Consider the following 14,193-nt stretch of genomic DNA (forward strand, 5'->3'; position numbering starts at 1 on the left):
AGAGTTGTAGCCGTCAGCTGGTGACAGTTGACCTGAACCTGACCAATGCAGAGTTCATCCAGTTCTACTTCATGTACGGCTGCATGATCCCACCAAGCAACCGCAACCAGGGTGTTCTTCTTGAGTACAGTCTGAACGGAGGAATCAACTGGCACCTACTCACAGAGATCTTCTACGATCTGTACACCAAGCCCGGGTGGGTTTTTTCACCAACGACACACAGATGTAACTACTGAGTGAAGAGTGAAGAAGGATGTCTGTGACTTTTTTTCCTTTTTTGTCTGGCACCTAGGTTTGTGAATGTGCTGCTGCCCCCTGCTGCCCGTCAGGAAGGAGTGCGTGTACGGTGGTGGCAGCCACAGCACGAGGGAGCAGACCACAGCGACTGGGCCCTGGACAACGTCCTCATCGCAGGCTCAGACCCACGGGCGCAGATATCCGACACATTCGGAGGGGTGGCGCTGCCCAATCATGAGAGAGCTCCTGCTGATGGGACCACAGGGAGGATAGGGCAACCGAGCGAGCAGGAGGAAACACCCATTGGTATTTCTTCGATCAGTGTCCAATTGATTTTATCACTAAAAAAAGCTTTTTGGTCTTATATATCAAGTATCTTATTTTTGCTCCTTTTTTTGCTTTCAGTGAGCGATCATTGGCTGTTCTCCGAGGACTGCTCAGTGCAGCGTTTCTGCAGCTCTCCTGATGGAGTTATGGTGTGTGGCAATGCTGATGGGAGGGAGGTGTATGCTGTCACACATGATATTGTTCCTGGCAAGGGCTGGGTCATGCAGTTCAAGGTAACTAACGAGCCTTAAGTGGCACACGGCCAACAGAAACATTTATTTCTGATTTGTGATGTTGCTAATAATCCCTGTGTGTTGATTTAGATCGCAGTAGGCTGCAATGTGCTGGAGCGTCATGCAGATAGACAAATTCACGTGCAGTATTCGGTGGACTTTGGAGTGACCTGGAAGTACCTGGTGCCCCAGTGCCTGCCAGCTGACCCCCGCTGTGGAGGCCAGGTCTCGCAGCCTTCGGTCTTCTTCCCTGCTGATGGCTGGAAGAGGGCAGTCTATCCCCTCCCTGACAGCCTTGCTGACACGTGAGTCATCATACACTTCTGCTTCATATTTAATGGCACCATCATGGCATGCTTTGTCTAAATTATTGATAGATCCAATTATTGTACTCATATAAATGATTAAAACCATTGTCATATAAATCATGAAGATGGTATGCATGTTGTTTGAATAACCTATCCTGTCTTTTCCTCAGCGCGGTGCGGTTCAGGTTTTACCAGCAGCACTCAGACATTCAGTGGGGTGTGGAGAACTTTTACATCGGGCCAGCGTGTGACGGCCACTGTGGAGGACACGGAGATTGCCTGGATCAGCGCTGCCTCTGTGACCCAGGATTCACCGGACCAAACTGCTACGCCAGCACGGCTCTAAAGGTGGAGTGTGGCTCCCATTCACAGATTAGAAATAGACAAGTAGAGCTCGTCCTTCATTTAGATGTGTGTCTTTTGTCTATAGGCATCGCTGAAGGAGCGTTTTGACTGGGATGGGGCGGCAGGCCCTCAGTGGCAGGTGCTTGAAGGTGGACGGCCATGTACAGACTGCGGTGTGTTGGTGGAGGGGACAGCCCTTTACTTTGGAGGGGCTGATGCCAGACAGGCTGTGACTTCTGATCTGGACCTCCGCGGAGCAAAGTTAGTACTCAAGTGATCCTCAGGTGTTTTCTGTTTATCTTTAGTTATTGTTCTTCTGTAAGCGCTTTTTGAACTGTGGTGGTTTTGTGGATAGGTTTGTGGAGTACTGGGCCAGGATTGGAAGTGAAGATAACATGACCATGTGCCACCGTCCAACTTGTCGTAAAGAGGGAGTGCTGCTGGACTACTCTACTGACGGAGGTGCACTAACAATATACGTGCATACAACGCAATGTGTATTTTTCCTTCTGCATCATCATCACTTCATTATTTCCTCTCTCCTTACTTTTTTTCTTTCTGTCCATATCTGTTCCTCAGGTGTGTCCTGGACACTGCTCCATGAGATGGACTATCTGAAGTATGTGTCAGTGAGGAGAGATTATATCGTCCTCCCAGAGGGATCTCTGACCAATGCTACTCGTCTGCGCTGGTGGCAACCATTTACCATTTCCTCAGGACTTGCCACCCCCAGCCTGGAGAGAGCCCAGTGGGCCATAGACAACATCTTGGTGGGGGGGTCAGACATCAACCCATCTACTCTGCTTGACACTTTTGATGATGGTGAGTTTGTTTGAGGTAATGTAGCCATATCCTTACCACCACGAAAAATGGTTTGGAAATCACCTTGACTCTTCCACCTCATCTCTTTACCTTTCACCAGAGGGTGTTTCTCATGAGGAGAGCTGGAGTTTCTACCCCAATGCTGTGCGCACAGCTGGCTTCTGTGGAAACCCCTCATTCCACCTGTACTGGCCAAACAAGAACCAAGACAGGACACACAACATCCTGGCCACCCGGGAGCTCATAGTGCAGCCTGGATATATTCTACAGTTTAAGGTAGAGTACTGCAAGAGAGCCACAAACCTGCTGTGTTAAAACATGGAGCCTTTAGTCCTTAACTGTACATCTCTGTTGTTGATGTAGATTGTTGTTGGCTGTGAGGCAGACACCTGTGAAGACCATCATTCTGTCCTGCTGCAGTACAGGAAGGATGCAAGGTAAGAAAGACGAGAACAGCACCCCTAAAAGTGGAATATATTATACAACACTGCTCGTTGGGACTCATTTTATTATTTGATGGTGCTTTCCTACTCCTTATTTAATTGATATTTTTGACAGACATGTGCAACTACTATACAGTAATTGTTTTTATAAACTGTTAACTGTCAGCTCTCACGCTCTGCCTGTAGGTCTGACTCGTGGCAGCTGGTGCAGTCAGAGTGCCTCCCCTCCTCGGTCAACAACGTAGGCTGCTCACCCTTCCAGTTCCACGAGTCCACGATCTACAGTCCGGTCAACAGCTCGACATGGACCAGGGTCACTGTCCAGCTGCCAGATCACGTCTCGTCAGGGTAGGAGCTCACAAATATTTCATTTACTGACTTTAGCCTTGTTTTGACAAGTCGTATTTTTATACTTATAAGCATAATTAGAGACAATAATTATCTCCTCTGCAGTCATGTAAGCCTTCTGTGATTTGTTGTATATTTCCAGGGCTACCCAGTTCCGCTGGATTCAAAAGGAGGGGACAGGAGAGCGGCAGAGCTGGGGAGTGGACCATGTTTATATCGGCGAGGCCTGCCCGGGGATGTGCAGCGGCCATGGCTACTGTACAAGTGGAGTGGTCTGCATCTGTGATGAGGGACACCACGGTGGGCCACAAACAGCTTATTATGTTCAGACTACTGCAGGAGATAAACACGCAGTTGTTTCTCATTTTTACTGTTAGGAGAAAAGTAAACATTTGCAGCAAGACTGAGCAAACTTTTCTGAAGAAACATCTTGAACACAGTATTGCATCACGCTCGCTGACAATCTGGCCTTGCATTGTTTACGTTTTTCATCACTCCCCCTCTGGTTCCTCTTACCTCACCAGGTGACGACTGCTCCTTATCCAGCAGTGACCTGCCCAGCTCCATCAAGGACAACTTTGAGTCCGGCACTGTGTCTCAGGAGAGCTGGCAGCTGATCCAGGGTGGCGGAGTGGGCAGCGGCTGTGGGCAGCTCTCACCACATGCACACGGAGACTCACTCTACTTCAATGGCTGTAAGATGAGGCAGGCAGTTACCAAACCGCTGGACCTCACTAGAGCTAGGTACAGGTACTATCAAAACATACTGTACATCAACTAATTATACTAATCACACCTACCTGCCTCACAGCTACAACTGATTACTGATCCTCCTCAGTAGGATCTGTATTATCAATCTGTAATGTCTCTTTCTCCCTTTTTCCTTCCTTCTCTGTCTCCACACAGTAAGATCATGTTTGTGCTGCAGATCGGCAGCGTGGCACAGACAGAAAGCTGTAACATAGCTCTGGATCAGGCCGACACAGTCGACCGGGCCGTGCTGCTGCAATACAGCGTCAACAATGGCGTCAGCTGGCACGTAATCGCCCAGCACCAGCCCAAAGACTTCATAAAGGCCCAGAGAGTCTCCTACAACATCCCATTGTGAGTGACCATCAGTGTAAATCTTAACATTTTCTAATAAGGCAGCATTTATGAAGATTTTCAGAGATGTAACTAATGGCTTTGTTGATGATAATCAATCTTAAGCTTCAGACATGTTGGCAAGTCTTTTTTTAAAGTCAGCCAGTATGTAATCTGCAGATAAACTTGAACCAATTTTGGTCCAGATGGTCTGCAGCTGTTTTCCAGCAGATAAGAGCGAGAGCCTTCCTGATAAAGAGATTTATCACCAGGAAATCTTTGTAATATTTTATAACTGATCCATAAATCATTTGCGAATCATTAATTATTAATCATTAATAAATCCATTCGTTGCAACTTCTGAACCTATAATGGTGCCTTATCAGACAGTAGTAATAAGTACACAAGTGTGGTAAACTTCATCAGGCTGGTTTGAAGCTACTATAACCCTCACTGACCGTACGATGTTTCCCATGGTCTCTCCAGAGAGGCGAGGGTTAAAGGGGTGATGCTGCGATGGTGGCAGCCACGCCACGATGGTGCAGGACACGACCAGTGGGCGTTGGACCATGTGGAAGTAGTTCTGTGAGTACCCAATTCCCAGCTGGCCCACGGCCCCCCAGACTGGCCCCCAAAAGAGCCCCGATCTGCCCCTGTCTCTACCTCTGCCTCAGCCTCACCTGTAGAAACGGTCCCCTCTGCTCCACACAAACACAGGGATACAGTCTACACACATATATAATGTAATATCTGCACTTGTGCTGCTTACCACATACAAGCAACCTCTCAGCAGTTGTTTGAAATGCTCATCACGGCTTCTGGTGTCAGGCAAGCAGAGTAGAAAAATGACTGCAGTGTGCTTTGCTGTTTGTGGATGGCTGTTCTGTGTACGATAGATCAACTCCTGCTGTCGGATCATCATATTTTCAGTGTCCTTTAGAAGCCACGCGTCTCCCAGGGCAACAACTTGTCAAGAAGTTTTTCCACTGAAATGTCTAGGAAGTCTTCAAAACCTTGAAAGGTCGCAGACCTATCCACATATCCATTCATTACTTACAGGATTCACTTATTTACAGTTTGGGATGCACAATATGCATTTTTTTTATGCTTCTTGTTTATTGGCAGATCACAAACCAACTTTAAAGGTGCATACCGCCATCCACTATATCAGGCTGCAATTTTATAGATAAATAACCGATATTGTAAATGTCCCATGGTAGGTATCCTGCATCCGTATTAACAGTTAGCCCATCTGCCCCCTAGTGGCCGATGTAAGGCGTGAAACAAAATGCTGAACCAAGATCCCACTGTGTGCAATGAGAGTGAGTCTTTGTCCTGCTGTGAAGTCAGTATTGTCACACTGGCCCATAATCTGACTTTTTGTTTTCATTTTCACATTCATTTCATGTGCACAGATGGTATTTAATTCTACTCGGATTAAAAGAAATTTAACAAATCCTTAAATTTGATTTGATCAGACACCCAACTTACACTCTCTTTCTTTGTTTCTCTCTTTACATGTATGTATATTGTTCCCAGCACCAGTAAACATTTTCCCTACATGCCGGAAAATGCTTTTCAAATAAAACTGGCAGACTGGAGATTCTGCAGGGCACTGAAGATATCATGAACATGGTCTTTTCAGCGAGCATATTGTTGACATGGCAGTATCATGAAGCATTTTGAATGCATTTTCTGCATGTTGCTGTGGGTATCGGAGCAATGTTCCCTCTGACCTGGGTGCTGATTGGTCATTCAGATGTGTACCCAATGCATTTCAAATGCTGCATACCACAGTCACATAAGGCTCTCATGTACAGTTGAGAGAGAGAGTTGTACATGCACACAAACACACACACACACACACACACACACACACACTTATGCCTAACCTGAGCTGTCCCTGGTCTAAGTGGTCGTGACCTGTCCCACTCCCTCCCTCGCACTCGCACGGTTTTCAACAGTGTCTGCTGAAAAGAGTGACCGTGATCCTCACACTTTGCTCTGTTGTTTATTTCTCTCTGTTCGCCACTCCTCCACTCCTTCACACATCCTTCCTCTCACTCCTACTCCTTGCTAAATCTTTTCTTTTGCTCCACGCGCCTTTCCTCCCTGCTGCTTAAAACGTGTTTGATCATGTGGTCATGCTCACTCCTCTGCTCGTGCCGCATCGTATCCAACCTTACTTCACCCTCCTCCTCCTCCTTCTCCTCTTCCTTCTCTCCTTCCTCAAAACTCGCTCTTTCCCCTTTTCTCTTTTTCTCTTCCCATTCTTGCATACAACGGATGGATTACTTCTGTATATCTTGCTCTCTGTCTCCACCTCTACCTGTTGGTGTCTCTCACTTTCTCTCCTCGTCTTCGTTACATTTCTCTGCTCCTCACTCGATCTCTGTCACATTCTTCCTTCATACTCTTTCTTCCTCATTCTGTCTGTCTGTCCGGCTCACTACCACTTCTTCTTCCTTGAACCTCTGACTATCTTTATGCCTCTCCTCTCTCCTCCCTTCTCCCCCGCTTTGGACCCCCTGCCTCCCCAGGCCGGGGCTCCTACCCCCCCAGACTTTTCTGCGAGACAGCAGTCCCCTCCTTCTGCTTCTCCCCTCTCGCGCTCTAACCTCTGCTCTCTTCTGTATTCTGCTCCCTGTGGCATGGCTGTAGTGTCAGGTAAGTTCTCCGCCTCTTCCTGAATGCAGCCCCCTCCCTCACCCTCCTCCCGACCCTTTTCTTCTCTCCCCCCACGTTACGCTGTGCACACCCTCCGTCACATTCACCGACACACCCGGCCCTCCTCATTATCACCACGGTCATATTCATGCCCTCGCTTTAACACGAGCCCCAGGCAGGTCGACAAGCGGGCCAGATGCTCACAGCGTCCAGGTGGAGGCTTGCTGACAAAACGATCCAACGCACAGATCTGACGAGACAGCTCTCAGCACAGAAAAGCAAAACAATATTCACAACAACAAATACAGATATAAAAGGGCAAATTTTACATTTTTGAAAATAACATTACATCCCCAACAAGGGTTCAACATAATGTCACCAGATGAAAACAAATTCCTGTTAAATGGCCGTGATTTTGAATGTTTCCTTGAGGCATTTTTAATGTAATATTTTACATATTAAAATGTCAATGGTACTGTGTTTGTGTGTATATGTGTGATGTAATCCATCACTATACCTATATCTGTTTTGTTTTGTTCTTGCTACTACCTCGACTGAAAAGTGTTTTTGACCTAGCGGCAAATTTACTAAGCCAACACGCCCAGTTCAGTGATCCTTCTTGTGGATCCAGAATTTATCTCACTCCAGCCCAAGCACTCAAAGTCTTTTTTCACTCATATGACGACATAACAGGGCATCTTGCATCATTAATTTCAAATGAAGGCCCATTTGGCAGGAGAGTTTCATCTGACTAACCTCCTCCATCCAGCTCCTTGCATGGCTTTACGGATCGACTGTTGCAACAGCTCTCCATCACCCTTTTTTCACTCATGGCTGTCTGTCTGTCTGCGGACAACAACAACATGACTCCAGGATGAACCAGGAGCTCCCTCCTCACTACCGTCTGGTTTTTGTTTAATAAAATCAGAAACTCACACACGCACTCTCAGAAACAGTTTACCAGCCATCCCTCCCATCCGACACCTCCACAGCATCACCCATCACACGCACACACACACGCACCATCCTCCACCCTTCCCCACCCCTCCTGACCCCCCACCCCGCTTTGCAGAGGCCCCTGCCTGCCCTGGCTGCACTCCTGGCTCACTGGCACCGCCCTGCTGGATGGAAGAGGCAATGAACAGGCTAAGCAAAAGCGATCCTCCGCAGCTTTTCTCCGTGTCTCTTAGTTTCACAAAACCACCCCAGTCCCTGCACTTTTTTATGACCTTGGTTTAGTTATTTTTCATTTCTTCCCAGTGATGGCTGTCGACTCTGACCTCAAACACTCAGAGTCAGAGATCCCCTCTAGTATTCTGTGGTAGTATGTTTGTAGACTCTGTGTCCCATGTCTTGTCTTGTGGCATTTGGTCTTGGATACATATAGCTAGTTCTACCGCCATGTTCACCTTCTAGCTGCTCATTTTTGTGCAGAACGTAAACGAATCCAGTCGTGTAGAGTAGTGCCACCCATTGTCCGAGCCATGAGATCCATACTGCTGTTGAGTGTTTGAGGTTACGGCTGAAACGTGATTAAAAATGCCAGCATGAACCTGGGTGTGAGTGAGCGCGAAAGCTGCATTCACCCATTCGTGTGTTTGCGTGCATGGATGAGAGTGCGTGCATGGGGATGTGTGGATTTGAAGCACCCTTTACGCGGTCATTAATGTTCACAATCCTCCTCTTTCCCTCCCTCCTTCACTGTCTTTGTATCCCTGCAGCACCCGTAAACAAAACTACATGATGAACTTTGCCAGACAGACCGGCGCGCGTCACTACTACAGCCGCAAGAGGCGGGCACTGCGACAGCGTGCCTGAACCAACCGAGAAGGGATTCGCCCTCTGACCTGCCAATCACACATCGACCCGCCACGCTTATCCTTTTCCTCCTGACGACATATCGCCCAGTCGAGTCCCGTCCACCAGTGGATTCCAGTCAGCCTTAGACTTCCCTCACCCACCTCTCCCTACCCTCTGCCACATCCAATCAGTTTACGCCAGCCAATCAAGGCCTTCCCAACCACACGGGTCGGCGGGAATGAAACTTAGAAGAAAGGAGTGAAGCGGCCATTTTGTTTACTTTTTATCATGGACGGTTGGGGTTTCTAGTTGTTTTCTAATCGTTGCTGTGGTTCCTCTGATTCCTGCTCCCTCCTCCGATAACCCCTCCCTCTGGTTCACCTCCCCCTTCCCTCTCCTCATCCTCCTTTTTCCTACCACACTGTGAAATTGAGAGATAATATATCACTGCTGAACTGACCAGCCGATTGGAGAGCTGCCTCCCAGTTCCACTGAGCCGCCGGGGGGGAGGACCACTCCACTGCCGCCAACCAGTACGCCAGGAGAAAGACCACGACGATGATACTGACCATAAGGAGGAATAACGGTGATGAAGAAGCTCAAAAAAGAAAAAGAAAAAAAAAAAAAAGAGTACTGTGTTCTTGCTGTTCTGTGTGTCTGTGGATTCTTTTTGTGATGAGTTGACTGTGGTGTTCTGTTCATTTGTTTGTTCGTTTTCTACTAATTCATATGCTTTTAAGGGGGGGAGGGGAGGGGGTTGCTGGGTTCTGTTTCCTTTTTCCTCGTTTATCCGGGACGGATCTGTGCAGGGCGGGAAGAGCCCGGCCGCCACGGGAAGAAGGAGCGAAAAGAACGATTTGCACGACGGGAAAAGGAGAAAATAAGAAAAAAAATTAAAGACTGAATAATTTTGTTTTGTTTTTTTATCATTTTTTTTTATATATGTTGGTTCCCGAAAATACAGATATTTATGGTAAATGGTTCTTCACGTAACCTATTTAAGATGCACTGTGCGTGGAATCTGTATGTTATTTTCTAGTGTTAAGTTATTAGGCAGTCGAGTCAAGCTCTCAGACTGCATCATCTCCCCTCTTCCTTCTCTTCCCTCTTCTCTTGTGCTGTTTCCCACCTTCCCATCTCTCTCCCCCCCTCTCTCTCTCTCTCTCTCCCTCTCCCTCTCTCTCTCTCTCTCTCTGCTGATTTCTGAAACCTGGAGGTGAGGCTCTATTAGTGTTGTTTTTTGAAGTCTGTGTAATATGGACCCTCTGCCCTCAGTGTAACTCCAGTATAGCAATCTCCTGTATATATATGTATATCCACTATGGGGAGACCCAGCAGCCTTATAAAAGGGAAATAAAGAACTGTCCAAACCTCATACTGTACACTTTGCTTGAGCTGCTCTCTTTCATTCTCTCAAGACTTGTTTAGCTTTTAATTTGTCTACACTTTTAATGCCAACAAATCTCAACGATGTGTTTGTCCTTCCGTCACCTCTCAATGCTTTCTGACTCCCTCCCGTCTGTTGCACACAATAATGGTTAACCCCACTGCCTGGAAAATCTCTGTTTTGCAATATATTGGAGTTTTTAGTGGCGATGAACGTTTGCCAGAGCTGAAGGGGCAAGCGACCGCAGTGACACTGCAGGCTACAGCAGCTAGGAGTAGGAAATATGAAACTTTTCAAAGTTTCTGATGCTCAAGATAAAAAAAGAAACTCTGCATTCAGAGCAGGGCTGCACAATATATAGTTTCAGCATCAACATTACAATGTGTGTGTGTCAAGCAAGGCTAACTTACAACTTTGTTGCTGCTTTATACAAAGCAAAACTTGCGAGGTGCTCATTCTCCATGACTAATCTACAAGAGAGGTCTGACTAATTCTATCCAATTTAAGGGTTCTTGAATACATGGACGTCTGTGGATTGTGAGTGGCACCAATCTCAATCAGTTTTTTCAAACAAAGCAGGACCTACTTTGGTTGTTTGATAAAATGCACTCTACAAAATCACTCCAGTCACTCAGTCTAATGATTGACTCTTCTCCAAAACAGAGCTACTCAAATTAACTGGTGGAAATTCTTGTAGCTTTTCAGAGGCAGATTAGAAGAAAGTGCTCCTGGGGTTTGAGAGATGGGGAAGCATACGTCATAAGCATGTCTCGACAGTGTTTGTAATTACTCATCCAATTACTCTCACTGCTCGGAGGGGGAGTCAAAAGCACTGCAGGTTTAAATGTACAAAATAAACCGCATTTGTTGGGAACTATTATTTAAAACACATTTAATGCTTCTCCAAGTATTTACAGAAACAGGATGGTGCACGTTGGATCAACTCATAATAAAGTAGTCATTGTGATGAAGAAACATGTCACCATGTTCAACGGTGTGGCTCATTCTTTTTTTTTTATTGTTGCTTTTCGACAACAATGGAGCTTTAAGGGGATTTTGGTCTTTTCGTGGGATTTGTCAATATTAAGAAAAATTCTGAATATCACCAGCCCTGTCGGGGGTGTGTGTGTGTGTGTGTGTGTGTGTGTGTGTGTGAAAAATGCCTGAAAATATTCAAAAGAGCACATAAAAATGTTATTAAGAAATTACATTTTTATTTGTAGACATTAAAACGTTCACTAAATATTGTACTAAACACTAAAATATATATACTTTTTTTAATTTAAAAATGTTGAAGCCTGTGCCATCACCTTGGTGCACACCTCAGTGTCTTTAGACTGGGCATTCACCACACACTTCTGCAGGCTCTCTGCATTACTCTATGCAGAGCACTGCTCACTTGACCCTTGGTGTTGACCCAACCCTTCCCCCCTTGACATGAACCCCTAAAGATGCTCATAAACTAGCACAACAGGAGCCTTCAGTCACAAGCTGCCAGTCATCACAGCTACAGTCGCAAGTGTTACAGTGATGAGGAGGGATTTGGCGTCGAGGCCTGGGCAGGAGTTACAGTACGGCGAATCACAGCAGTTGTAGCTCATGGTGTAGACGGTTCCTTTGAGTCTGAGGCTCTTCACCTGGCCGCAGACCTTCTTCGGCATGCAGCCCCTGGCCGACAGGGCGCTGTGGTTCCCATAGCGACCATCTGCTTTGAAGCACAGCTCGTCAGGAGGGCATTCTGTCACAATGAGCTCGAATGTAATCTCATTCTCCAGGATGGGGCTGTAGTAGCAAAGCAGGTTGTCGCAGAGCAGTGAGGGGAGGAGAAGGTGAACCAACAGCACAGCAACACGCAGCAGCTGCAACATGTTCGGCCTGCAAGTCGAAGAGAGAGACCTCATCAGTCCAGTCACCAGAATGAAATGTTGGCATTCTACGTTTCTGCAAATGTTAAATATGTATGTTTTATATGTACAATATCAATATTTCTACAGTATGCATCATATAACTGCAGTGATTGCAAATGAGCAAATAATGTATTTTGTATTTATTACATTTATTTGATAACGTAAGTTACAGGTTACTTTGCAGATTGCATTCTGCATCAGAGCCAAAGTAGAGCATTTTTAAATTGTAATCAGAAAAAAGCTGACTATCAAATCCAACTGGCCTACCAACAGTGTACAGTATATACATAAAAGTAAATACATTTATAATTTACTTTTAATTTTATTTTTGATACTTGAGTACATTTAATATCAGATACTTTAAGACTTTTACTGAAATATTATTTGTATGGGAGACTTTTACCTTTATGAAAGTAATATTTTAACACGATATCTTTACTTACTTTTAATCGATTACAACTTATTTGCCGTCAGATTACCTGTATATGAATGGTGGAGTGACAGCCAGGCAAGACAGCTGCCGAGTCGACCAACGAAACTGTTATTTTAACAAAAAGCTGTGACACTTTCTAGCCCTGTTTTTGGCAACACCACCAGGTATTTTAAGACAAAACATGATCTTTTACAAACCATGACAAAGTCTTTTTGTGCAGTAAGGCAGTTTTAGAATGAACATGGTTTGCAGAAACATACAATGCTAACATTTATTCTGGCATTTGGGTTGGTGCTGCACTTCCATAAATGTAAAACACTTGAGAGAGATTTAAATAAACCAGTATGGGTCCAGTTCCAAAACCATTGCATCCTACACTTCCCATAATGCAACTTAATGGTATCTAGAGACTCTGTCTTGGAAATGTCCATATTCAACATCAAACATCAAAATATCCCACATCTCAAATTCAACTTCCACAGTTTGCAACACAGACGTTCTGTTAAACGTTTGTTCTCAGAGATGAAGTCACATCACTTGAGTAATTATCTCTGACTTCACAAAACTCCTCCAGAGTCACAAAAAATGTAATTCAGCTTCAGTTTTCATTAGCTCTAATATATTGACTTTGACAAGTAAAATCAGTCTTCTTTTATCACTTGACTTTTTCCGTTTGTTTTTCTTCTTTATACGTACTTCAGTGAACCAAAGATATTCAGCAAATTGACAAATGCTTTGATTCTTACACACAGGTGCCAATGATCTGTACTGATTGTCACAATTAAAGGGCTCAAAGCAGACAAATTGATGGCTGAAACAATTTCAGTGTGCAGTTTAACATAAAAATCATCATGAGGACTCACCTGCTCATTTTAAAGATTACAACTCCAATCAAACAGATACAACTTTTCAGAGCTTCTCCTGATGGACTCAAGTTTCACCACTGACTCCAGATCTCCTTGCACAGGCCACTCCTCCCACAACACACCTGCTTGTAAAATATAAATCTACACAGACTAAGTAGGAGCTTAATCACGGTGCTTTTATTTGCTGTATTTATCATTTCACACATAAACAATGTCAACATTTACTCAAGTATAGCTGGAGGATGGCTGACAAGTCCACCTTTTTCTCTCTGGAATAAAAAATAATGTAGCAAAAATACTAAATCACAAAACATTTGGCCATTTTACCAAATGTTAGCGACCGTGTAGAGACTCGAGTGAGTACTGATGGCTAACAGGCCTCTCCTCAGCCTTCTATAAGCACTTCTATGATGCGGTGACAGGTAATGTTGAGTTCCTTGATGATGTGTAATTTGCACATGAACCCCAAAGCTCCTCGTGAGTAACATTAGTGATGCCAGTGTGCTCTATTCTGCCTGCGATCATCCTGAGTAGCATCTTCAGGTTGGTGTCAGACTTTGGCGGGACGTTACATTTGTCTTTGCAGCAGCAGGTGTGGCTGACGTTGTACTTGACCCCATGATGAGAGAGGATTTCATGGGAGCCACAGAGTTCAGAGTCCACGCAGCCCTGAGCAGACAGGATGTGGATCGGGCCGTAGCGGCCCCTGGAGCTGGAACAGTGCTGATGAGGCAGACACTGGCTCGTGATGTTGGGGCAGGACTTGCCTTTGTGCTGCAGGGGACAGTAGTAGCAGAGCAAGCTGTCCAGGCTCAGAGCAGGGAGGAGCAGAGCAGCTGTGGTCAGCAGGATGGAGGTCAGGAAACAGCGTGATCCCAGACTAAGTAGATCCACACACACAGTTAAATAGGAATGATGCAGACTGGAAACATACTTTCATATAATTAGTCCAGTTCATCAGTTCACCTGCTCTTTCTTTGTGATCCC

The 14,193-nt window shown here is 45.5% G+C and overlaps 2 protein-coding genes across 7 annotated transcripts in view; one reads left to right on the forward strand and one right to left on the reverse strand.

Moving 5' to 3' along the window:
- The window catches only part of reln (reelin), a 93,213-nt gene extending 83,225 nt beyond the window's left edge, over positions 1-9,988 (forward strand). The window contains exons 49-65 of one of the 4 annotated variants that reach the window (XM_084364313.1): positions 3-196; positions 293-543; positions 643-797; positions 888-1,102; positions 1,276-1,453; positions 1,536-1,711; positions 1,806-1,912; positions 2,030-2,272; positions 2,373-2,548; positions 2,636-2,709; positions 2,902-3,063; positions 3,206-3,363; positions 3,588-3,813; positions 3,970-4,167; positions 4,633-4,731; positions 6,687-6,813; positions 8,535-8,618. In XM_084364313.1, the coding sequence (XP_084220439.1) occupies positions 3-196; positions 293-543; positions 643-797; positions 888-1,102; positions 1,276-1,453; positions 1,536-1,711; positions 1,806-1,912; positions 2,030-2,272; positions 2,373-2,548; positions 2,636-2,709; positions 2,902-3,063; positions 3,206-3,363; positions 3,588-3,813; positions 3,970-4,167; positions 4,633-4,731; positions 6,687-6,807 (2,733 nt within the window). In that variant the 3' untranslated portion in view covers positions 6,808-6,813; positions 8,535-8,618. Of the gene's footprint in view, positions 1-2; positions 197-292; positions 544-642; positions 798-887; positions 1,103-1,275; positions 1,454-1,535; positions 1,712-1,805; positions 1,913-2,029; positions 2,273-2,372; positions 2,549-2,635; positions 2,710-2,901; positions 3,064-3,205; positions 3,364-3,587; positions 3,814-3,969; positions 4,168-4,632; positions 4,732-6,686; positions 6,814-8,534 lie in introns of all 4 variants that reach the window. The other 3 variants (XM_084364314.1, XM_084364315.1, XM_084364316.1) reach the window with 3 other exon arrangements.
- Positions 9,989-11,192: 1,204 nt separating this feature from the next.
- Positions 11,193-13,609, reverse strand: bncr (bouncer). Of its 3 annotated transcripts, XM_084364337.1 has the most exons (3): positions 13,204-13,609; positions 12,351-12,424; positions 11,193-11,875 (listed from the first exon to the last, which is right to left on the reverse strand). In XM_084364337.1, exon 3 carries the CDS (start codon positions 11,866-11,868, stop codon positions 11,485-11,487), a length of 384 nt encoding a protein of 127 aa, XP_084220463.1. In that variant the 5' UTR covers positions 11,869-11,875; positions 12,351-12,424; positions 13,204-13,609; the 3' UTR covers positions 11,193-11,484. The 3 variants fall into 3 exon arrangements, with proteins under 3 accessions (XP_084220463.1, XP_084220462.1, XP_084220464.1); XM_084364336.1 differs by lacking the exon at positions 12,351-12,424; XM_084364338.1 differs by lacking the exons at positions 12,351-12,424; positions 13,204-13,609 and adding an exon at positions 13,037-13,059.
- Between the last annotated feature and the right edge of the window lie 584 nt (positions 13,610-14,193).

The sequence above is a fragment of the Pagrus pagrus genome, assembly GCF_965226575.1.
Source record: "Pagrus pagrus genome assembly, chromosome: 10".
In the NCBI taxonomy this organism is placed as follows: Eukaryota; Metazoa; Chordata; class Actinopteri; order Spariformes; family Sparidae; genus Pagrus; species Pagrus pagrus.